The 26,307-nt window shown below is 41.7% G+C and overlaps 1 protein-coding gene across 1 annotated transcript in view; it reads right to left on the bottom strand.

Moving 5' to 3' along the window:
• Positions 1–242: 242 nt before the first annotated feature.
• LOC139472344 (putative RNA-binding protein EEED8.10) overlaps positions 243–26,307 on the bottom strand; it is a 28,842-nt gene continuing 2,777 nt past the window's right edge. Inside the window, exons 3-22 of the mRNA XM_071254805.1 lie at positions 25,868–25,962; positions 24,351–24,434; positions 22,995–23,094; positions 22,212–22,353; positions 21,589–21,675; positions 21,331–21,444; positions 20,158–20,255; positions 18,176–18,216; positions 16,456–16,531; positions 15,997–16,053; positions 15,329–15,439; positions 13,514–13,562; positions 12,069–12,112; positions 10,694–10,773; positions 10,021–10,126; positions 9,183–9,270; positions 7,681–7,821; positions 5,829–5,936; positions 2,338–2,403; positions 243–1,683 (exon numbers count right to left, since the gene is read on the bottom strand). Of these exons, the coding sequence (XP_071110906.1) occupies positions 1,547–1,683; positions 2,338–2,403; positions 5,829–5,936; positions 7,681–7,821; positions 9,183–9,270; positions 10,021–10,126; positions 10,694–10,773; positions 12,069–12,112; positions 13,514–13,562; positions 15,329–15,439; positions 15,997–16,053; positions 16,456–16,531; positions 18,176–18,216; positions 20,158–20,255; positions 21,331–21,444; positions 21,589–21,675; positions 22,212–22,353; positions 22,995–23,094; positions 24,351–24,434; positions 25,868–25,962 (1,824 nt within the window). The 3' untranslated portion in view covers positions 243–1,546. The remainder of the gene's footprint in view (positions 1,684–2,337; positions 2,404–5,828; positions 5,937–7,680; positions 7,822–9,182; positions 9,271–10,020; positions 10,127–10,693; positions 10,774–12,068; positions 12,113–13,513; positions 13,563–15,328; positions 15,440–15,996; positions 16,054–16,455; positions 16,532–18,175; positions 18,217–20,157; positions 20,256–21,330; positions 21,445–21,588; positions 21,676–22,211; positions 22,354–22,994; positions 23,095–24,350; positions 24,435–25,867; positions 25,963–26,307) is intronic.

Genomic DNA, 26,307 nt, shown 5'->3' with positions numbered 1-26,307 from the left:
TTTTGAGTGACGGTTAGGATGAATGTACTTCTGTTGGGTATTTTTATATATACATACATACATACATACATACATACATACATACATACATACATACATACTCTGTCTCTCATTTCAAGGATGCTTCAGGAACATCTCTGTCAACTGACACATCAACTAAAAACAGGACATGTCTAAAAGATAATAACATGATTTATTTCAGTTTAAATATCTATTTCATCATGTAATTTGTACAGTTAGAAAGTAAGTACCTTATAGACCACAATCTCAACTAATCTGATAAAACAAACTGAAAATTCATCTAGGAAATAGTAAGTCAGTCATAAACCATTTCCCTATAACAGAATTACTAAAGACATACATAACAAGAAAACAGTGTTATCACTATTCCCCGCCACGGGGCACATTAGAATTTTGTTTGTTCATATAGTAATGAATATAAACTTTATAGTCATATAAAGCCTGACAAAAAGATAGGCACTTGGGCAGCTTTATGTCATCACAAAAATAATTAAATTTGAATTAATAAACACAAATGGCCCCTCCTCAGGAAAAAATAACTCAGTATTGATAAGTACAAGCTAACATCAGTAGTTTCTGAGAAAACCCCATTACAGACATGCACCAAGTAAAATAACAGATCAAAGGCCCTACAGGATCAACTTTCGAACTCAGTCTTCACAAGTATCTCTAAGATAAGCATGCAAACATTCATTCATGTAACTTCAGTAGTTTCTGAGAAAACTTGTCCCTATTGTACACACTATGCACTAAGTAAAAGAATATAGATCAAGGGCAGTAGCTTTTGAAAACAAAAACTGAGACAAGTGACATTGTATTAAAAAGCCGAGTTCAGTGGATGCCCACTTGTTGGTGGTCTTGGAGGGAAAAAAATAAAGTACTCTTTTTTATTTCTGTATAATGGAGAAGCAACTACACAGCTAACGCTTTGATCAGAACCAATCAGAAAAGTTCCCTTACTCATAGCTCCAGGGCCATGGGTGGCCCAGTCGTCTAAGGCCCCGCAATTCGCTGTGCAGAGTTGCGTCCCTTGGGCACGCAAGAAACCTAGGATTGTGGGTTCGAATCCCGGTTCACTCCGATTCTGTTTCAAGGTTTGTCAGCACTATACCCGTATTTTGGGGTTTTACCAAAGTGGTAAATGTCTGAGACCTGCATTACTTCCGATTTCCACTTTGGATTTAACTGTCATGCTGTTCAAAGTAGGGTGAAGCCAACTCACTCACTCACTAAACACAGAGCCTTCTTGAGTGTAATGACATCTCCATTCTTATTTGTCTCCCTCAATAAGAAGACCATATCTGTACCAGTCTCCCTTGGTCAGTGTTGTACTGAAGTCAAGTCAAGTACTGATCCACTGGCCACCAACTCCAAGTCCAGCGTTACGTCTGCCAAGCCTGCAACTCTGTGAGAAATAACTCGTGCGTAGCACCATCCTATGTGTTTCTGATGCTAAGAGACTGGCCAGTGAAATGTCTTGGCTTAGATGCCGATTCCTGGGTTGATAACATCGCCATGGCAACGGTCACCCAAGGTCCCACAACTCCTCATTGAGGGGGTCGTCATTGTCTAGGAAGTTGTGAGACAGGTCGTCAAACTGTTCCCTCTCGTCCTCCTCCCACAGGCATTCTCCTACCTCCTCTCCTGCCGGCTTGAAATTACCTGTAACAGTTTAGCACATTAATCTAGACAAGGGGAGCTGCTCACTATGGGAAAAAAACAGGGAGTAGTTAAATGGTCAGTTCCGAATGTAATTAAAAAAAGGCTGCACCATGATATTGTTGTGGATAAGTTAAACAGACAGTTGTTCTGTGAGCCATAGCATCTACACCCACAAGTGAGTTCATCAAAGGAATATTTGTGTTCTGTGTGATTTATTTATTTTAAAAATAAAAAAGTGTCTTATTCCAGTCAGTAAAGAAATGAAGCTGATTTGTTTTAGAACGCTGACATCTGATTGGTTTAAGAACCTGCACATCCTTCAGTGAGATGGGGTGATCAAAGTTCACTTGAGATCAACTGACACCATCTTGCCGAGGCAAGGGAGTTAACTGACTTTAAAAGTCCAGTTTCCACCCTTGCCGAACTAGGCTTGTCAGAGACCTGTGAAGATCCGGGGTAGAATAGGTCTTCAGCAACCCATGCTTGGGATACGATGACATGCATCAACCAAGTCAGCAAGCCTGACCACCCAATCCCGTTAGTAGCCTCTTACGACAAGCATAGTCGCCTTTAACGACAAGCATGGGTTGCTGAAGGCCTATTCTAGCCCGGATCTTCACGGGGAACGTCTCTAGTGCCAAGTGTATTTGTCACCTGCAGGGTCGGGGCGATCCTCCACGTCCAGGTCCCAGTCCTCCTCTACATCCTCTTCATATGGCTCTGCAATTAACAACACATGTCACAACATGGCCAGACAAAGGGGTACCCGGTGGGATTGAATGGCAATGTGACTACAATGGTCTCATAAGGCACCTTGGGTAGGGTCATAATAATGATTGCAATAATGATGATGATGATGATAATAATAATAATCATCATCATCAATATCAGATAATAATAATAATGATGATGATGATGATGATGATGATGATGATGATGTACAGATTAAAATGCATCAATGAGAGTTTGGGTGATCCTGGCACAGTCAGGCTGGTTAGGTTCATCATCAGCTCAGGGCCCTTGCCCCCTCTACACACAGCCCAGACAGCGAATGGGACATCTCCCAGGAAGCGCTGCCTAGTCAAACCCACCCAGAACTTTTCGGAGAATGTGAAGACTCCCCAACACTGCAGCCTTCTGCATTACCCAGATTGTCAGAAGGGCTATGTTCCTGGTAGCAAACCCGGGTACTCTCCCAATGTCGGTCAACAGATTGGGAGATACCAAACATAAGGCACCGAGAACAATGGGAAGACGGACAACTTAGTACTTGGGATGCAAGCGTGACATTTCGAAAGCAAGGTTGCATATTTGCCATGTTTTTCCTGAATCTTGTGAATCACATTAGTGTCAAAAGGGACTGAAAATTCAACAATATAAATGATTTCATCATCATCATCATTATTAGGGCTCCAAGCCGAAAGGCTGTAGAGCCCTATTGAAATCGTTCGATTTATTATTATTATTATTATTTATTATTATTATTATTATTTATTATTCCGCCGATTTTTGTACCACATCTAGCAAAATAACCACTGGGTCGATTATGTTCTAATTTTGTGTGTGTATGTGGACCGTTAGGTACTAGTGCCCGCCAAAAACCCAAGGCCGTAGGCCCAAAGGCCAAGGGCAGATAACTAAAAGAACAGAATTTTTTGAAGATGTATTTCGCCCTATTGCTCCGCAATGGCTTATCCGATTACTTTGAAACCTAGCATGTATCTGCTGCTTGAGCTGCTTGACATCTTTTGTTCTTTGACTTTGGTCATTGGTCACGTGGTTTGGCAGCCATATTGGATTCAAGGTTTTTACAGTGTCTTTTGGGTACCTGTTTTCAAATGCAAACAACTTTGAGTCCACTGCATGAAATGCTTTCAAACTTTCTGAGAATGGTCTCCATACAGAACACATGAAACGTTAATAGCCGATTTTGGATATCTTTTTTAGTTGCGGCCATATTTGATTTTGATTTTGACCATTTTTTTCACCCAAATTTTACTTTAAAGATCATATCTTATAAGGTTCTTAACAGAAACCATGGAAAGTTTGCATAAAGTTTTGATACTATATGTACCTAAATTTTTTCTGGGTTGCATACTGAAAGCACCACCGCTTGGTGGTATTATTTGATTTTAGTAAAATGTGAGACTTGAGTACAAATACTGAAGGAAGCGCCTCATAAATCTACTATAAACCCCCATTCACTGGCTTTGCAGATACCCAAACGTTCTCCACAGTCTTCTTCAGTATTATGTGTACTACCCTTGAAGATCAGGGTTAGAATTGGCCTTTTTCAACCGATGCTTGTCTCAAGAGGCAACTATGCATGTCACAGGAGGCGACTAATCAGATCGGGTGGTCAGACTCGCTGACTTGGTTCTTCATTTTTCAATTGCCAATTGCTATGGTACCTTATTTTTGACAGCGTTGTTAAAAGCAAACCATTTAGGGATTAGAATATGGAGGTCGGAAATGGGTTAAGTACACTCTGGGAAACTGTGGCACACGCCAATTTGGTAGCGGTAATGTCCTGAAAACGGTGACTATCTTTTGACGGAGTTGGTACAAGCAAACCATATACGGATTCGAACATGGTAGTAGTCAAACATGGGTTAAGAACACACTGGGACACATGGGGTGATGTCTCGCAAGCGGTTCCTTACATTTGATGGCGTTGGTACAAACAAACCATTTGAGGATTCGAACAGGGTCGAAGTTGGAAATTGGTTTAAACATCCCAGGACACCCAGGCACATGTCAATTTAGTAGTGGTGATGTCTCACAAGAGGTTCTTTACATTTGACGGCGTTGGTACAGGTAAACCCTTTGAGGATTCGAATATATGAACGAGGTGGGAAACAGGTTTTAGCACTTTATCTCAACAATGCGACAGGAACCCGGGGCCCGGACGAACGCAGAACGATAATCCATTTGACTTGAGCCCAACTGACAAAGAAGTTACAGCCTGTTGAAGAGTCACCAAGCCGAAAGGCTGAAGAGTCCCAGTGTTAGCGTTTGATTTAATATTATTATTATTCCGCCGATTTTTGTACCAGAGCTAGAAAAATAACCACTGGCTCAATTATGTTCACATTTTGTGTGTGTATGTGGACCGGTGGGTACTGGTGCCCGCCAAAATCCCAAGGCCGTAGGCCCAAAGGCCAAGGGCAGATAACTAAAAGAACAGAATATTTTGAAGATGTATTTCGCCCTATTGCTCCGCAACCGCTTATCCGATTACGTTGAGACCTAGCATGTATCTGCTGCTTGAGCTGCTTGACATTTTTTGTTCTTTGACTTTGGTCATTGGTCACGTGGTTTGGCAGCCATATTGGATTCAAGGTTTTCACAGTGTTTTTAAGGTACCTGTCTTCAAATGCAAACAACTTTGAGTCCACTGCATGAAATGTTTTCAAACTTTCTGATAATTGTCTCCATACATAACACATGAAACGTTAATAGCCGATTTTGGATATCTTTATTAGTTACGGTCGTATTGAATTTTGATTTTGATCATATTTTTCAACGAAATTTTGCTTTGAAGATCATATCTTGTAAGGTTCTCCACAGAAACTATTGCAAGTTTACATGAAGTTAGTGTGCCATATGCATCTCATTTATTGTTATTGGTTGTGTGCTAAAAGTAACACTGCTTGGTGGTAATATTTGATCAATACTTTGGACACCCCTGGAACACGGCAATTTCGTAGCGGCGATTTCTGGTGACATCTTTTGACAGAGTTGGTACAAGCAAACCCTTTATGGATTCGAACATGTTCGAGGTCGGGAATGGTTTTAGAACAGACCTGGACACTCTGGCACTCGTCAATTTCCTTGCGACGATACCCTGCAAGTGGTGCCTACATTTGACGGAGTTGGTTCAAGGAAACCCTTTGAGGATTCGAACATGGACGTTTGGGCACAGTGTTACTTGGAGCCCGCCATTGCTGCTTGCAGCTTTAATTATTATTATTATTATTATTATTCTTATTATTATTACCATGGACCTACATGTCATCCATAGCATAACTGCAAAATGTTTTCAGTAAGGTATTGTCACTTCAACCCTTTTGGTGGTAAAACCTTTTTTTCAACTTTATTTCTGCGAGTTGACATACAGGTTCAGTCAATGACTGACAACCTACCTGGGAGAAGCAACTCTCGGTCAGCGCGGAGGTGGTACATGGACAGATCCATCAGGTTGACCTCCAGACACGACGGCACCGAGACGTTCTCCGGCACCACACTGGTTCCTGCAAGAAGGGAACGCAATCTGTGACACTGAACCATTGTGTTCCTTGAACCAGTGAATGTTGTGTTATGAGGCAGCCAGCAATACTCGCGCTATATCAGGGCAGCCCGTACAGAGGCATCGGGACCAGACACACCTGCCGTAATGATGGAAGCTGTCTGGACTGTTGACTCTTATGGGTGAGATGAGGTGAAATGGGGTTTAACGTCGCGTCCAAGATTATTGCACTTATATAGCGATGTGTGTGTGTGTGTGTGTGGCTGCTTGTACTAGTCCAGACTGTTGCCGATATATATTGCTAGCCCACTGAGATACCATGCCGCAGTTTAACATGAATACCCCACTCAGACACAGTATACTGACTCCGAGTCGACCAGTACTAGCTTTAGCCCCTTAATGCCGAGCGCCAGACAGGGTAAAAACAAGTACCATCTTTTAACGTCTTTTGGTATGACGCGGTCGGGGAATGAACCCCGGACCTTCTGCTCTCAAGACGGACGCTCTACCACAAGACCACGGATGTTGACTCTTATGACAAACAAAGGAAGTGGGAACATATTCTGACCGAGAGTCCCCTTGATGTCACTGCTCTCTTCAATCAGTAGCATTTTCATTCAACAAATAGTCATGGTAATCCAAATCTCATAGATGCACAGAGATTTGATGGTTGTGTCAATGTCTGTGTGTCTTCTGCAAGCATTGTGATGATTGTGTCAATGTCTGTGTGTCTGCAGCAAGCATCGTGATGATTGTGTTAATGTCTGTGTCTGCTGCAAGCATCGTGATGATTGTGTCAATGTCTGTGTGTCTGCTGCAAGCATCTTGATGATTGTGTCAATGTCTGTGTGTCTGCTGCAAGTATCTTGATGATTGTGTCAATGTCTGTGTGTCTTCTGCAAGCATCTTAATGATTGTGTCAATGTCTGTGTGTCTGTAGCAAGCATCGTGATGTTTGTGTCAATATCTGTGTGTCTGCTGCAAGCATCGTGATGATTGTGTCAATGTCTGTGTGTCTGCAGCAAGCATCGTGATGTTTGTGTCAATGTCTGTGTGTCTGCTGCAAGCATCGTGATGATTGTGTCAATATCTGTGTGTCTGCTGCAAGCATTGTGATGTTTGTGTCAATATCTGTGTATCTGCTGCAAGCATCATGATGATTGTGTCAATGTCTGTGTGTCTGCTGCAAGCATCTTGATGATCATGTCAATGTCTGTGTGTCTGTATTATCTTGATGATTGTGTCAATGTCAGTGTGTCTGCAGCAAGCATCTTGATGGTTCTGTCAATGTCTGTGTCTGCTGCAAGCATCTTGACGAATGTGTCAATGTCTGTGTGTCTGTATTATCTTGATGGTTGTGTCAATATCTGTGTGTCTGCAGTAAGCATCATGATGATTGTGTCAATGTCTGTGTGTCTGCAGCAAGCATCGTGATGGTTGTGTCAATGTCTGTGTGTCTGCAGCAAGCATCTTGATGGTTGTGTTAATATCTGTGTGTCTGCAGCAAGCATCTTGATGGTTGTGTTAATATCTGTGTGTCTGCTGCAAGCATCTTGACGATTGTGTCAATGTCTGTGTGTCTGCTGCAAGCATCTTGATGGTTGTGTCAATGTCTGTGTGTCTGCAGCAAGCATCGTGATGGTTGTGTCAATGTCTGTGTGTCTGCAGCAAGCATCGTGATGGTTGTGTCAATGTCTGTGTGTCTGCTGCAAGCATCGTGATGATTGAGTCAATGTCCGTCAGTGTACCTCCAGCATGTAGGACAATCCTCCTGCTGGACACCCCCACAGCGTGGATGAAGGCGATGAGGATGCTGTTGGTCATGTGGATGTTGCCGCTGATGTCGAGGTGAACCAGCCGGGAACAATGTTCAGCTACACTCGTAAAACCTGAAACAATACGGCAGCAGTTCAAATGTGTGTCAGGTCAGTTTTTTAAATTTGACTGCCTAATTGCGAATATTTTGACATGTTCTGAACTTATTTTTCACCAAAAAACACAGAAGCAGTCCCATTGCATAGAAGTTGTGGTGTAACATCGCCAACAACAATTGTTTATAGTGGCTGTTGATGGTTCACTAGAAAATAGGTTTGCATTAAGGACTGGATATTTATACCAAGTAGCCATATGGCTACAAGTACTTTCTTCCAGGTAGCCAGAGGTAAAATCAAGAAGTCGAGCTGATAGTGTAGGCAGCCAAAAGCATTTGAAATTATCTTTGATCAAATAACTACTATTGTATATCAGTGGAATCTGTACTTGATTTTTGTCATTTGTGACTCGAACAATGATGCAGTTTATGTTACTAGACAATATAGGTATATCCTTGCTTATTCAATAAACTATCAACTAAAATAAAATACTACATTGTAATTACATTAATATTTATGCATTTCGGTTCATTGTTGACTTTTGGAGGAATTATTAGCAAGTACAATTAGTAGCAGACATGTACATTTTTGTGTCTACATATATGTAGCAATAGAATTTAGTCGCCACAAGATATTTTTCAAGGTAGTCATTTGGCTACCTCTGAATTTTAGAAGTAGAAAAATTGAAATTTAGCTCGCATTGGCGACCATTTTAGTCAGAACTTTGAGGCCTGTTATTATAGGGTACGATGGGCTGGTTGGATTCGTTTTAACTTTACCACATCCGGTGACCGTTGTCAAGGATCTCATACATAAAACTCATGCCCAATGCAGTACAAATTTGAAATAGAAAGTTGCATGCCTCAAGCTACCTTAACAACATTACAACGACTTCTGGTTTAAAAAACATCACTACCCTCATGGGAAGCAGTACCTTAATACAGTAGTCATTTATTGAGAGTCAATCATACTGATTGGAAAGGTTTTCATGACTTAATCCAAACTTTTAGAAATGTATAACCATGTTCCATAGTTTGACCTCCAGTGACCTTGACCTCATATGGATGTCATCCAAAAGTTGATCAATCGAGACGCCACATAAGAGATCATGTATAGAAGGTTTCATCAAAGTCTATTCATAAATACTCAAGTTATTGTGTACACAAGTTTTTCTTAAATAGCTTGTTCCTACTGAATTACCTTGACCTTCACTGTCATCCAATCATATGTCATTTTATCATCTGACTGTCATAAGTCTATGGTATAGTCGATCATCTTGGCGCTACGACTGTAGTAAGTCTATGTTAAAGTATGGGTGTTACAATAGTCTTAGCGCTAAGATTGCTTTGTGATAGAGTTCCTGAGCTGAAGAGACTTACTACGGTCTGTGAGTCCTCCACAGGCTCGAGCTGTCAGCTTCCGGAGGCGGCCATTGATGGCAATCAGCTCAAGACTCTCATCATGAATCTGGACAGAATGAGTGAGTGAGTGAGTAAGTGAGTGAGTGAGTTAGTGAGTGGACGTTGGTGTACACAATCTGTCACATACATGCACTTTTCCCATTCTTGTTGTGGTACAGCAACTTCAATGTATACTTTGTTCTTGGTGTTGTTTGTTTGTTGTTTAACGCTGCTATATGACAGCGGTCTGTAAATAATCAAGTCTGGAGCAGACACTCCAGTGATTGACATCATGAGCATTGATCCACGCAATTGGGATACGATGACATGCATCAACCAAGTCAGCTAGTCTGACCACCCGATCCTGTTAGTCACCTCTTACGACAAGCATAGTCGCCTTCTAAATACAGTATCACAAAAACCCTGGGACCCTTTATCCTACACATACATCTTTTTTTTTCCATATCATTTCAACAGGGTAACCTTGTCAATTGAAAGGCCGTGTCAAGATAAACATTAGTTCAGGAGGAAAACCAATAAAATAATATTCCACTGAAGTTATGTAACATGACAGAAGAGGTTGTGTGAAAGAGTAAGGTGTAACATGCTTCAGACTCCCATGTAAACCTTGTTTTCCTCAACACTGCATCCCGAATGATCCAATTTATTAAATCTCTATTCTATTAGGAACCCCTTCGCCACCTTCGCCAACCGTCAGTATTGAAGTACTATAATCTTGAACACGCCCATTTCACGTCACCCCCATTAATGCCTGTACCGTGTGCTGTCAGTGTTCGGGCCTACAATCTGTTCCCACCATGTGCAAGTAGCTGATGGAGAGACTCTCCAGAACAGGCAGCTGGGCCAAGGTCTGGATGCCGGCATCCGTCACACTCTGATGACAGCTGCTGATGTCCAGTATTCTAACAGAACAAAAAATAAAGTAATATCAAAAAAATATTTCACTTGGCAATATTCCAGCTAGATGAAAGCAGCCTGTAAATAATCAAATCTGGACCAGACAATCCAGTGATTGACATCATGAGCATTGATTCACCCAACTGGGAGATGGTGACATGAAGTCAACCGATCAGCGAACCTGATCACCCGAGCGGCGTAAAACCATAGTCACTCACTCACTGTTGTGGCAAGCATGGGTTGCTGAAGTTTGCACATAGGCTGTGCTATCAGTGTACTATGACAAGTAATCAGCCAAGTCACAGATTCCGACATCTGGTCCTCTTACAGACAGGAACTGGGAATCCCACATGGACATTCCATAGAAGACTACATGTTAGAGTGAGTGAGTGAGTATGGTTTTACATCGCTTAATATTCCAGCAATATGGACACCAGAAAATGGGCTTCACACATCATACCCATGTCGGGATTCGAACCTGGGTCTTCGGCATGATGAGCGAACGCTTTAACCACTAGGCTACCCGACCGCCCCCTACATGTCAGACAACAGAGTATGAGGATATGTCTTACCTGAGCTGCAGACAGCCAACAGAGATGGCAGCGAGGGCGGCATCCCCCACGGCGATGTTCTGCGACAGGTCCAGCTCAACCTAGGTGTAAAGTGTAAGTCAATCACTGGCACTGGCTAGACATACATGACATGGTCATCGCTACTGCTGCAAACAGACCATTTACTAATGTCAGAAAAACATATCAGGAGAGAAAAAATGATTTCAGTCCCCAGCATAATGTCTAATTATTCTTTTAGTGTTGAAAAGGACGACTAAAGCGTCAGAAATTAATATTTCCTCAGAATTAGGCAGAAAATATTTGAATATTTTGTTAAGTGTCTGTCTTTGTTGACATTTTACATTGCTGACTACATATCCAGGTGAGCTACAGTGCCCCGGCACTATTTGTTTTGTATAAAATAGGACTAGAATGATGTCATGAGGGGAGTGTACCGTTGTTTACTCTTTGATTATATAGTTTGTATCTTAACTGGTCTGTGCCAATAACTTTTGAGACTACTAGCCTGGACTTTCAGCAGAATTTTGTGTTTTTTTAATATGTAGCTGCCATAAAATTTCCAAGTTCACTTGACAACGAAGTTAATCCTGTCTGCACGCTGACCAAGTGAGGATGTCATCTGTTGGAAGACTCCAGTGAGTGAGTGAGTGAGTTTGGTTTTACGCCGCTTTTAGCAATATTCCAGACATATCACAGGGGTGGGGGTGACCACCAGAAATGGGCTTCACACGTTGTACCCATGTCGGGAATCGACCCCGGGTCTTCGGCGTGACGAGCGAACGCTTTAACCACTAGGTTACCCGACCGCCCCTGGAAGACTCCATGCCCTGCTACAATTATGTAGCTAAAATCATGTAGACTATTATTAACTCAGCTTACTTCACTGAACAGAATTTTTCTAGGTTTGGACTTCGGACTAGGGCCTAAAGTTATAGACTGTAACTTTATAACTGTGAAGTCTGTACAGTCTGACCATATTTTCTAGTGGCCTTTATGTTACCCCTTGACGGAGCTATCTCCCTTCAAAGTCCACACATATCACTTCTGTTTTGATTTGATGCTCGAGGTTTGTTTGTATCCTTGCATTGGTAGTCTATGTTGTGTGTGTATATAAATTCTAAGATATTGTGATGTGATGGTGTGACGATGGGAGAGTTAGTTTGGGGTAATTGCGTAGAATGAGATGGCGTGTTATCGAGGGCTGACAGTGTTTCTGTATGTGTGCTATTGTCATTACAGACTTATATATACGTCAAATAGATGTACTGATTGTTTCATCCTGTGTTCCAGATGTAATTCCTACATAACGAATTGTCTGAAAAAACGTGAAGAATATTTCCAATCTGAAGTCAGGTTGTATGAAAGTTGAACTCACCAGGTTAGCGGAGTGTCCCAGTGCACTCCAACTCTCCAAAGATGCTGATGAACAAAGAGATGAGAAGTCACAAGATGCAGGATGCTGCATATGCCTCTCTCCTCGGTTATTTCTACTACATTAATAACATTAAAAAAACTATTGTGACCAGAACAAAGAGGCTGCCAACCCCCTTTTGGTTCATCAGACGTAGACACCTGTTAAGTGGTATTCCAGGTGTCACAGAGCAGTACGCAGATGCCATTATTTCAATGTTGAAAATGACCCGTGAAGATCCGGGGTAGAATAGGTCTTCAGCAACCCATTCTTGCAGTAAGAGGCAACTAACGGGATCAGGTTGTCAGGCTCGCTCACTTGGTTGATGCATGTCATCGTATCCCAATTGCGAGGATCGATGCACATGTCAATCACTGGATTGTCTGGCCCAGACTCGATAATTTACAGACCGCTGTCATATAGCTGAAGTATTGCTGAGTGCCGCGTTAAACAACAAACAAGGAAAACAATCAATGTTGAAAACAATTTTTTTGGTCTTTTTTTTATTGCACAGTATGATAAATCAATACCGGTACATTATTTAGCACTAAGTTTTTAAACGTGCATGGTCATGCATTGTGTGTGAAAATCCCAGTCTAAATCTGTTGTACCATCTTTGTACACTGAAATCACTCAAAACTCATTGGATGCATGTCAAGCGGCATGATGGAAGCCTAGAGGGTGGGGGTTTGGCACCCCAAACAATATGTTATAGCAATCGCCATCATTGTTGTGGCACCTACCAGCTGATTACTGACAAGTTTGGCTGATTAGTAAACATGACTATAAACACTGATAAACACTGTTTGTAGCTGACTGCATTGAACCCATCAATATTTGACGATCATCATCACCACCTAGACATAAATTTGTTTTGTTTGTTTGTTGTTTAACGCTGCACTCAATTGGGATACAATGACATGCATCAACCAAGTCAGCGCGCCTGACCACCCGATACCGTTAGTCGCCTCTTACGACAAGCATAGTCGCCTCTTACAGCAAGCATGGGTTGCTGAAGACCTATTCTCTACCCGGATCTTCATGGGTCAGGATACAAGTCATACATTAATTTCACCCAGGTCAAGGGCCTACTTGAAAAGGTGGAAAAAAGAGAGCCACGATACACTGTAGCTCACCTAACTTATAAAGAAATTAATTTTATGACATGAGTGTGAGTGAGTGAGTTGGGTTTAACGCCGCTTTTAACAGTATTCCTGTCATATCGCGGCATGTCAGCTTTATGTGGGAGGAAAGCCCAAAGTGATGCAGGTCTTAGACGTTTACCAGTTCCGTGAAACCCATGAGCACGGGTATGGTTTATGACAAGAACAAGTGGAATCTGTTGTACCCCATACATATTACAACAAAGCTTGAAAGATGAAGCAATGACAAAATGAAGTCACACTTACTTTCTGGATACGACCCTGTTGCCTCCAAGACTGTCATATTTGGAAAACTCTGCAAATACAACCATCATCACCCCATAAACAAAACAAAGATCAATTATTCATGATAGAAATATTTATATCATTTGCTTAAGGGGTGATGAGGTGAGGTGAGGTGAAATGGGGTTTAACGTCGCGTCCAAGATTATTGCACTTATATAGCGACGTGCATGTACTTGTGTGTGTGTGTGTGTGGCTGCTTGTACTAGTCCGGACTGATGCCGATTAATAGTGCTAGCCCACTGAGATATCATGCCACAGTTTCACATGAATACCCCACTCAGTCACAGTATACCGACCAGTCTTTGTTTTAGCCCCTTAATGCCGGGCGCCAGACAGGGTAACAACAAGTACCATCTTTTAACGTCTTTTGGCATGACGCAGCCAGGGATCGAACCCTGGACCTTCCGGTCTCCGGGCGGACGCTCTACCTCTAGACCACGGAGGCGGTTTTAAGGAGTGATGAGTCAGAGGGTTTGGTCATGTGTTTCCGGTGAGGAGAGGGGTGTGTTTGGGCGAGATGTTGGGAAGAGTTTCCACGTTTCATAAATAAGAATAGATAGGCAATTAGTATCGGGGATTGCATTGGAGTGAGATGTTTTCTAAGATGTTGGGAAATAGATAAATTAGTATGAGTCGGGGTAAGGTAAAATATTAATGTTACATATTCCTGTCTTGTTTCATTATTGTTTTGAGGTAGTGAGCAACTGGATGTTGACTTAGAGTACATTCAACAATATTCTAGATATCACAACGGCGTGTAAATATCTGCATCCCAGAGGGAGTGAGTGAGTGTGTATGGTCTTATGCTGCTTTTAGCACTATTCCAGTAATATCATGGTTAGGGACACCAGAAATGGGCTTCAAACATTGTACCCATGTGGGGAATCAAACCCAGGTCTTCAGCGTGATGAGTGAATGCTTTAACCACTTGGCTACCTCACTGCCTCAGTAGGGCATGTGCATCAATTCCCCCTTTCGAAATATATTGACACACAATCAGCTTGGCAACACATTGTGACCACTTGATCCTGAGCTACTGGAGTCCTATTCTGCCTTGGGATCTCCAAAGGGAGACAACCGCGGGCTACGTTGAACCTTTTCTACTCTGGAATCACCACAGTGGGTATAAATGTACCCCAAATAATTACTGGTATATGATTATTGTTTGTTTGTTGTTTAACGCCGCACTCAGCAATATTCCAGCTAAATGATGGCGGTCTGTAAATTTTCAAATCGGGACCAGATAATCCTGTGACTGATATCATGAGCATCGATCCACGCAAATGGAATACGATGCCATGCATCAACCAAGTCAGCGAGCCTGACCAAACTATCAATAAATCCCCTCTTACGACAAGCATGGGCTGCTGAAGACCAATTATAACCCTGAATCTTCACTGGACTATGATTATTTGAGACTTTACTGACCAATAAGTGTATATTTCAATTTAGATCTCACATCCAAAACGTATTGGTTTTATTGTCATTTTAACTAAAGCCAAACACTACAGTGTTATTTTTATTTTAACATCTTTTATGAATTCATCAAGTTTCAAAAGGAAAGGTGACACATGATTATATGATTTGAATCTCTGATTGTGTAATGACTGCAAGGCCGTAGTTAACTTTTTTTGACAGGGGGGGGCAAATATTTGTACAAGTATCACTTGTCCCCAACTTGATTCAAATAAAACTGTTTTGTATAAAAAAATCTTGGGGGGGGGGGGGCCCGGCTGGCTCCGCACTGGACTGTGCTCCACAAGGTACTGCTCTCACCGTGCCGAGTATCTCGATGGCGCTGTCCGTGAGACGGATACTAGACTGAAGGTGCAGCTCCTCAATAAGGGGACATAACTCTGCCAACTTGGAGATAGCAGTGTCGCTCAGCTGAATAAAGAACAATGACATCGTAGTCACACAATGTTGTCATGCAACATTCACTAATGCAGCAGGAGTTGTTGGATACAGAGAGAGAAACATTATTTCACTTATTTCACTGCCTGTCAGCGTAATGTGGGACGAAAACCCATCGTGACACAGGTCTCGGATGTTTGACCCCTTGGTGAAACCCATTAGCATTCAGCTGACAAACCAAGGATGATAATCAATGCGAATTTGGGATTCAAATTTGAGATCACAGGATCCTGGCACACCTAAGGGCAGGAACTCTCCACAGCAAAATGCAGTGCCTATGGGGAGGTATTCTAGCTTAGTGATACACAACTTGAGTGGACACATTATGACAAAATCCCTGGCCTTCATACATTTCTCTGACCTTCATATATTTCTGACCTCTGACCTTCAAATATTTTTTACCTTCATTTAATTCTCTGACCTTCATATATTTCTCCAACCTTTATAAATTCCACTGTCCTTCACATCTTTCTCTGAACTTCTCTGACCTTCATATATTACTCCGACCTTCACCTTCAGGGCATACTTACAGAGCTGCATCCAGTCAGATGGAGGGTTCTTATCTTCGGCCCGGCCATGTGGAAACACTGAAACATAACAATCACACTAAACACAAAACCATACAGAATACCGCTTAAAGCTCCTTACTCTTTGTTTTCCTTCCTCAGTGTTTTCATTGTATTTATATTTCCAGTAATGTGGCTAAAGACATTTAGAGTGAGTGAGTGAGTGAGTATGGTTTTACGCCACTTTTAGCAATATTCCAGCAATATCACGACGGGGGACACCAGAAATGGGCTTCACGCATTGTACCCATGTCGGGAATCGAAAAAGACATTTAGAAAGATAACTCATGAACTCCATAAATAGCCAGATACAGCCAAATACTATAGTAATAATGAACAAGAAAGGTCGTAAAAAATCTTATAAATGATGGGATATAACAAACTTATTCTACAGGTTGAAATCGTACGTGAGTGAATTTCTACCTTGCCAGTGATATTACTGTTGGACTCCATATCTATCAGCTCAAGCTCCTTGCAGTGATGGAGGACCCACCACAGACTGAAAGAAACATAAAGATGTAGACAAACTCCAAACAGTACCATTAGGAGGTGTGAAAAGCAAACTGAGGAGGCAACAGCCATGCTGTGTGTTACATTTGGCAGAATATACGATCAGCATCCATCCACTTCCTTAACATCGTTCATGTATTTATGATTAATTTCTTCCTTCTCTTCACCCTTCAGGAAATCTACTACAGTTTTCCCTTGCTATTGCACGCTTCAATATAGCACTAACTCGGTTATAGCGTGCGGTAAAGCATAGCTCCCAAAATTGACTAACATTTTTACAATTTCTTCCAAACATTGCATCAAAATTCTTTGAAGTTGTATCATTGGGTACTTTTAACTGAATCACTGATAGATTGGGAGGAAACGTGTGCACAGCTGATTGCTATTTCCGGCTTAGTTTACGAGAAAATACACACGGTAATCTTTATCTCTGCATATAAAACAAGGCCTTGGAGAGCAGGAAATACATTTTAAATGGTAAATCATCATGTCTGGTGATGTTTTATATCAAATTTCATACTTTTATTGACCAATTTTGTTATACATGTTTATTCACCTGAATACGCTGAAGGGATACGTGTTTTTTGGAAAGCGCATATTAATACTTGATAAATTCTTTTTTACACTATGAATCATAAACAACTTCTATTGAATGATTCTTCTCTTTTTTTAAACTCTGAAACGTGCAACGTAGATCTGTAGACAGAGCATGTGTACTGTTTTGTTGGTAATCTACCATCTACGACTTGACCTTGGTTAAACCGCCGATCATCTATAACGCTCATCAATGATTTGGACCCCGAAGGTAGCGCTGTAGAGGGGTCACTGTATTACAAACAACTCACATAATATTATATTGTTATTATTCCCTGACAAGTCTATTTTATAGCAACAATTATGCAATGACCCATCAATTTGTTTTGACCTGAAGCAAATAATGACATGAAATACAAAACCAGGACAAATATTTCCATACCTAGTACCGGGTAGTAGGAATAGAAATACCGTATTTGACGTAATAAGCACCCGGGGCGCTCTTAAAATTAGAAATAGGGGCTCTTATAGGAATATAATTTTGGTGAGAAAAAAAACAGAGTTGAAAGATCGTAAATTTCGTAGTTTATGCTGACAGAGTGAAAGGATACAAAAGTAAAGTATGTGTGAATCATAAACGGCAGATATATTTTCCAGAATTAAATTGCCCATAATTAAGAGTATATAACTCACGAGTGTGTATTATACACAAACAAATAAGTCTGGTGTACATTGACCAATCGGAAGGGGTGCTAATTGGGATTGTTCACTAGCCAATATATTAGCAAATATCGCTATGGACGCTTATTATGTCGAATACGGTAGGCTATTTGGATGTTGGAGTTATCTGCCCTTGCCATGTCCAATATGGCAGACGAAGTGAGTGAGTGAGTATGGTTTTACGCCGTTTTTAGCAATATTCCAGCAATATCATGGCGTGGGACACCAGAAACGGGTTTCACACATTGTACCCATGTCGGGAATCGAACCTGGGTCTTCGGCGTGACGAGCGAACGGTTTAACCACTAGGCTACCCAACCTCCCCGGCAGACAAACGATCGCAATTTGGAAACATGATGTGAACAAGATCGAGACATACCCCTTCTCTCCAACATGGATGCATCTTTGTAGTTTTATCACCTGAAGCATAAGAAACACATTGAAGCCAATGACATTTTCTAAAGGGCATCAACAAACTTGATAATCACAACACAGAAGCAGATACAGAAGAGGGAGAAGCCGTAACTTTGTAAAATCCCGAGTAGAACACCAAAAGTTTCACACCATCATCATATTCTATCTGGAAATAATCATGGTTGGAGTGAGTGGAGTGAGTGAGTATGGTTTTACGCCGTTTTTAGCAATATTCCAGCAATATCACGGCGGAGGACACCAGAAATGGGCTTCACACATTGTACCCATGTCGGGAATCGAACCCGGGTCTTCGTCGTGGCGAGCGAACGCTTTAACCACTCAGCTACCCCACCGCCCCTGGATCAGAGAAACCAATGACTGATGTCTATGGCACTATCAAAGTCCATGTGGGGACTCCAGGTACCATCAACAACAACAACAACAACAACAACAACAACAACAACAATCCATTAAAATGGCGCTGTACTCCACGCATAAGCATGCTCTAAGCGCTTAAAGATGATGAACCCGGCCGATGGATTAGTCTGCACTCAACAGTCATTCTAGCTCCTTGGGGAGTATACAACCCAAGCTACCTGTGGGGTGAAAGAAGGTTGAAAACCACAATGCCATCATATCCTACCAGGTACCCATTCACTGCTGGGTGAACAGAGGCACAAACAAAGTCACAAACAGACACCACATGCGTTACATGTGCTACATCAATAACTTATGAATGTTGGGTGGTCATGTCATCGATCCCAATTGCGTGGATCGATGCTCATGATATTAATCACTGGATTGTCTGGTCCAGACTCGATTATTTACAGACACCATATAGGTGGAATATTGCTGAGTGCGGCGTTAAACAACAAATAACCAACCAATCGGGTGGTCAGGCTGTGTCACATGGTTTATTTCACTGTATGCAGCAGACAGCAGTATTCCAGCTATATGACGATGGCCTGCAAATAAATCTGGATCAGGAAAACCAGTGACTGACAAGATCCACGCCATCATGGGATGCTGACACACTATCAGATCCCCCATCCTCCGTGAACATCCGTGTGAGAACTGGTCTTCAGCAACCCATGTGGTAAGAGGCAACTAATGGGATCGGGAGTTGAGGCTCGCTGATTTGGTTTAGGCATCATTATATCTCAACTGCATAGATTGATGCTCATGACGTCAATCACTGGATTGTCTGGACTTGATTATTTATAGAATGCTGTCATAGACTGGAACATTGCCGAGTGTGGTATTTAACAACAAAAAACAAAACTGTCAGACAGTCTATCATTAATCATCTCTTACAACAAGTATTCATTGTTCTGTCAAGAATTGAATGCCTAGGGACAGGCCCCACTTCAACTTCTGATAGTAAAAGATATGCGTCAATTCTTATTTGCCTCGACAGAACACCGAGTATTAGATATTGGCAATCTCATCCAACTCAGATCTTTTACTCCGATATGATACCTCTCAGTCTCTGCATGAAGATCTGAAGACAAATCCACAAGAGGTCGCGAAAGGTGAACTTTCCAATCAGCCAGTCAGCACTAAGGCTTGAAGATTTCTGGTATGAGTGAGTTAGCGTAAATGAGGAATTCCAAACAATAAAACATAAAGCTAAACTATTATATTGAGGATATTTTACACATCCTGTTATTTCTGAGTGCCATGGTATCTACACTTAAAATAGTTTAATTTCCAACTGGGAGCATATATGTGTTCTGTGGTGGGTATTGTTTGCTAAGACTGAAATTTGGTAATCGAGGTAGTAATGAAATGCAGCTGAACCATTTTAGAAAGCGGACATATGACTGGCTCAAGAACCTGCACATCATTGAATTAGATCTGACCTGTTTATCAGAGTGACAGATCTGATTTTGATAAGATTGTGGGTACTAGGACCTACTTGGAGGATATCTATTGTGTTGGCTTTACCTTCAATTTCCTGCACTCGGTGCTGAGATTTTTGAGTGATTTGTTGGTGACTGCCACGCCCGATAGGTCCACGTAGGTCAGGTTAGGGCAAAAGTGACCTGCAAAATAGTTTGTGATGCAGCACCAGAGGAGGATGACACAATTATATACTCATCGGCAAAAGAAATGTGAATACCAAACATGTTGGTTAATACACGAAGAATTACTCATATTCAAGAGACATTAGATTGGTTTGATGCACATTAACATACTGGTGTGTTTTGTGAACCGACGCTCATGAACACATCACATGTGACGTCATAGATCCATGATTCAAGATTTGTCTTTTGCAGGATTAGCGTGTAAAGTTTGGAAATCACGTGCAGCATATCGTGATAACAATAAAGACACTCTGTGGAACAACTTGACTGATTGTTAGTTTTGTGATGAAGTGGTACACATTGGAAACATATCTTCTTAACACAGATACTTCTCTCTATGTTTCTTTGGTTCACGTTTCATTTGGAGGTGAGTATATACATATATATAAACTGGTATACAGTATAACTATATTTAAAATGCATGTAGTAGGGCTGGGATGGGTAACACGAGTACTGACTAGGACCCGGGTACCCACAGGACTACCCAGACCCATGGTAAGTCATGTGATATATTGTTTTATGACAAAGATTATCTGGAAGTAGAACTTCATGGTTCCACTACAAGTCACTAATGTTTGCATTTCTTTCTGACTATGCATGATTACTTCTGCCTTCTAAATGTTTGAATAAGAGAAAGCTTCAGCCAACTTCAGTGTATGCATGACCAGATCATTTCATATCTGTAACTAAATACATTTTGCTAAGGCTACAATCAAACTATCAGCTATTTTGTACCTATCTCTTGACACCTACAGTGGGTACCAGGGTAGGGTTGGGTAATTAGGGGGGGGGGGGCACCCAGGCAGTAAATTTGGACTCATACCAGCCCTAGCTTAGAGAAGTTTAGTAACATAGGTCTCTTTTGTAAAATAAATTTACGAAAAGAAATAGAATTTTTTTTTGCCTCAGGATAGTAATTAGACTTTTCTTAGCTGCTGCACTAGGTACACGGGTTTGTCAATTTGTTCTAGACGTAACAGAAGAGATTGTTCATTCATGAAACCATAAGCATCATCATGGATGATGAACATACCTATAATGTCCAGGGCGTAGTCGGTGAGTAGTCGGGGAGAAGCAGACAGATCCAGGGACACGAGGTTGGATCCGCACCTCTGTAGCAGCGAGTGCAGCATTTTGTCTGTCACACCTGGAACATTGAGTGACTGATTGGAGGATGGATGGATGGATGGATGGATGGGTGGGTGGGTGGGTTGGTTGGTTGGTTGGTTGGTTGGTTGGTTGAAGGAAGGAGTAACATCATGGTTCTTTAACCTGAACTGAGTTTTCTCACCTCCAAATCTCTTGAACATATTCCTGAAGTGAACCGACTTCAATGTCGACCAGGACTGGAGGCTAAGGTGGCGCCAGCGATGACACACTGAAATGTCACAACGAAGAAATTCTTACATCTTCAATGAGGAAATACCTCCACGTCATGACGCGTTCAATCTGCCGATACCCAAATAACAGACCCAGTAACTTTAACACAGGCTAAATATAAGTTAACTTCTGAATACGAGTCACAGAGACAAATCCATCTCAAGTCACATTCAGTGCTTCAGCTACAGAGTTTTTTCCTTGATGTTTAACGCTACACCTATTCCTGCTATATGATGTAGTCTGTAAATAACCTAATCTAGTCCAGACAAATCAGTGATTGATATAATGAGCAACATTCGATTCGCATGAAGGTGACACAATCACCTATACTAACAAGCGTTACCAAATAAAAAATATTTAAGAAAGCAGAAAAAAAACCAACAAAAAACGAGCCTGACCAAGCTTGACTTGCTATCCCAAACTCTTCACTTTCACACAGAGGCAGAATCGAATCAACACAGTGGGATCAAGGTCACGGTTAGGATTGTTTGCACACGTTTCGAAGCTGATGAGCCAGGTCATTCATACAGTCACCTCTCTCTAGGGTTATCCGCCCCTTGATAGACAGGAAGGTCATGATGTTTAGTAGAAGGTCATCACAAAGGTCATTGACCTGCATCCCAGCACCAGACTGCATGATGGGGTCAGGATGTCCGTTGGTCCCGGGAACTGTGGACTACCACAACTTGGATATATAAAGCTTTGTTTGTTTGTCCTGAATCCCCTAGGGGTAACACATAATGCATGTTGGAATTACCAACAAATTACAACAGACTTAACTACGAGCTTAGGTCATCTTGCGCTATCGCTCGGAAAAAGCGTGCAGCTTTTTGCTTTAAAGTGTGGTATAAGTGATTTATTCTGCTTCTCAGAAATCTATGTGCAGCCTGACTTGCTCGTGGCAGGGAACAAGAGATTTATTCCCCGCTGAGAAATTATGGACAATCAGAACTCATAAATCTGACAGGGAGGGAGATATGATAACCTCTTTTATCATCCTCATAAGAGAGAATTATGTTTTTACCAATCCTAAACAAACACAGCAGCAACAGGTTTCAGTATTCATGGATTTATCTAGAATTCCATGACCTTGGCAGGCAAATTTGGACAAAAATCATTATGTTTTTACAAATTCGGATTTTTAGTTCATGTATTTCTTAAATTCAGAAGTAATTTAACATTGCATTCAATGCAACAATAAATTATTACAAACAGGAAATGGGAAATTCTTAATTTCAATTTGAGAATTGTAAATGACATTGCTGCAGCATTGAGGATGAATATCGGCCTCTGAGCAGGTCTACATAAATCACCAACCTTGGCTGTATCTTCATCTTGAGTAGTCAGGTCAGGGATTCCGGTGAACTTCTTGAACGTTGTTCTCTTAGATTCTTCTGCTCTGTGCACACGTAAATTCCTCATGGAAGAAGACAACAGAAATAAATCCAATGATACTTTTAAAAGAACCGTTGGGATGGTTATCAGTGCATCACAATACTTTGTTTAACAAAATTAAAGTCATCCCTCAAAACAACCTGATACACACAAAGTGTGGATGTCACGAATTTACACCTTTAAGTCAAGAATGTTCAGGTGAACTGTTCTTGTACAATGACAGAAGATTGTTTTTGTTTTTTGGGGGTTTAACAATGCCTCAGCAATATTCTAGCTATATGACGGCGGTCTGTAAATAAATTAGTCTGAACCAGACAATCCAGTGATTGACATCTTGAGCATCGATCTACGCAATTGGATACGATGACATGCATCAACCAAGTCAGCAAGTCTGACCACCCAATCCCGTTAGTCGCCTCTAACAATATGCATAGTCGCCTCTTACAGCCAGTATGGGTTGCTGAAGACCTATTCTACCCCGGATCTTCAAGGGTCTGTACAGCTTCAACATATTTGTGAACGTCACATATGGACTTCTATGATATCATTGGCATTGTATATGGCTAGTCAATAAAGTTGCCACATCCTGATCTTAATGCTCCATTACAACCTGTTTGTTTGTTGTTTAAAGCCACACTCAGCAATGTTCCAGCTATATGACGGCAGCCTGTAAATAATTGAAGCTGGTCCAGACAATCTAGTGATTGATATTGTGAGCAACAATCCACACACCGAGTCACAGAGTCTCACCAACCAATCCATTTGGTCACTTCTAACAACCAGCACAGGTTCTGGTGAAATATTCTGCACAGGACAGGGGTGGGTGATTGGTGCGGGGTTGGGGTGTGTGTGTGTGCATGTGTGTTGGGTTCGGGTGGGGGCGTTGGGGAGAGACACAACCTAAGATGAAGAAGATGATTATCCCATATATATGTCAGTACAAATCTGGCACCATTGTAGCAGGTTATGAAATTCTTTTTTTTCCTTTCCTTTTCATTACTGACATGAAATAGTTCACTTGTTGTAGTGAGTGAGTGACTGAGTTTGATTTTACGCCGCTTTTAGCAATATTCCAGACATATCATGGCTGGGGAAACCAGAAATGGGCTTCACACATTGTACCCATGTCGGGAATCGAACCCGGGTCTTCAGAGTGACGAGCGAACGCTTTAACCACTAGGCTACCTGACCGCCCCTCACTTGTTTTGAGAAGTGTGTGCATTTTAGTTCAGTTTCAGATTCTCTGAACATTCAGAATCATAAGCATGGTAGAGTTACCTCCCTTCCAACTCCAGCTCTTCCCTCGCTGCTTGGAGAACGCTGTCTGCCTCCTCCTCAGTGGTGAATGACACAAAGGCTATCCTGGTAGAGATGCGGCATGTCAATGCTCAAATTCAACAGAAAACAGTTACAGTGCTATAACTCTTAAAAGTGTGATTTCTGTCTCAATTCCATGTGTAACAATCCAAACTCATGTTTTTTTCACTTATACTGATAGTGTGCTAAAGATGCTTAATATTTCAACTAATACAACATATATTTTCTGAACAATTCAAGGAAAAAACTGCTTTCCTAAATTCAAACATTTCATTTATAAACAACCCATCATACAATTATAGCACATAGTACATAATTCATTTTACATAATTTAACATAAAACATGCTAAAAGTCATTGTATTTTCAACTATTAAACTGTGTGTGTGTGTGTGTTCGTCTCTCTCTGTGTCTGTCTGTCTGCTTGTACTAGTCCAGGCTAATGCCTATTTTACAGAGCTAGCTCACTGGGATACCATGCCGCAGTTTAACATGAATACCCCACATGACACAGCATACTGACTTCAAGCCGACCAGTCCTTGTTTTAGCCCCTTGATGCAGAGCACCAGGCTGGTAAACAACAAGTACCATCTTTTAACGTTTTTTGGTATGATGCGTCCGGGTTCAATTCCCAGACCTTTCAGTCTCCGGGTTGATGCTCAAACACTAAACCACAGAGGCAGCCTGAACACTTATATTAGAATTTACATACTCATGACCTATTTCATGGTTAATGGTTCAGTGAGTGAGTGAGTGAGTGAGTGAGTGAGTGAGTGAGTGAGTGAGTGAGTGAGTGAGTGAGTGAGTGAGTGAGTGAGTGAGTGAGTGAGTGAGTGAGTGAGTGAGTGAGTGAGTGAGTGAGTGAGTGAGTGAGTGAGTGAGTGAGTGAGTGAGTGAGTGAGTGAGTGAGTGAGTGAGTGAGTGAGTGAGTGAGTGAGTGAGTGAGTGAGTGAGTGAGTGAGTGAGTGAGTGAGTGAGTGAGTGAGTGAGTGAGTGAGTGAGTGAGTGAGTGAGTGAGTGAGTGAGTGAGTGAGTGAGTGAGTGAGTGAGTGAGTGAGTGAGTGAGTGAGTGAGTGAGTGAGTGAGTGAGTGAGTGAGTGAGTGAGTGAGTGAGTGAGTGAGTGAGTGAGTGAGTGAGTGAGTGAGTGAGTGAGTGAGTGAGTGAGTGAGTTGGGTTTAATGCCACTTTTAACAGTATTCCAGTTATATCACGGTGTGTCAGCTTTATGTGGGAGGAAAGCCCGAAGTGATGCAGGTATCAGACGTTTACCACTTCGGTGAAACCCATGAGCACGGGTATGATGCTGACAAACCTAGAAACATAATCAGAGCGAACCAGGATTCGAACCCACGATCATAGGTTTCTGGCATGTCCAAGGGACGCAACTCTGCACAGCGAATCGCGGTGCTTTAGACGACTGGAACTCCCGTGCCCACGTTAATGGTTCAGATTTATCCAGACATCATGAGAACACTTACCCTCTGGGCCTCTTTTTCAGGTGGTCCTTCACTATATGGGTGTATGTAACTGTTCCAAATTTGGAGAAGAAATCTTTCAGCTGTTGCCAACTGACCTGGAACATAGAGTGAGTGAGTGTGTTTGTGTGTGTGGGGGTGGGGGTGCATGAGTGAGCCGGAAGCGAGTGGTATAAAACCTAACGAGGGATGCATAAAACAACAAATTTATCTTACCGACATGTTTTAATATGAAATTGTAAAAAAATTAAAACAAATTCAAAATTGATAGAAAACAGCTGTTTGATTGAGCTGATGTTAACTTGTGCTATGTTACGTGACTTTCATTGACTCAGAAAAAGAGTAAGGCTTTTGGCTTCGAAGCAGGGTATAAGGTATTTATGATGCCTCTTAGAAATCCATGTGCAGCCTGACTTGCTCGTGGCTGCACCAATAATGGGATG

This window comes from Haliotis cracherodii, unplaced genomic scaffold, assembly GCF_022045235.1.
Source record: "Haliotis cracherodii isolate W230 unplaced genomic scaffold, xgHalCrac1.p SCAF_24, whole genome shotgun sequence".
NCBI lineage: Eukaryota > Metazoa > Mollusca > Gastropoda > Lepetellida > Haliotidae > Haliotis > Haliotis cracherodii.
Note: the sequence above shows the minus strand (reverse complement) of the source record. Positions and strands in the feature narration are given on the sequence as shown.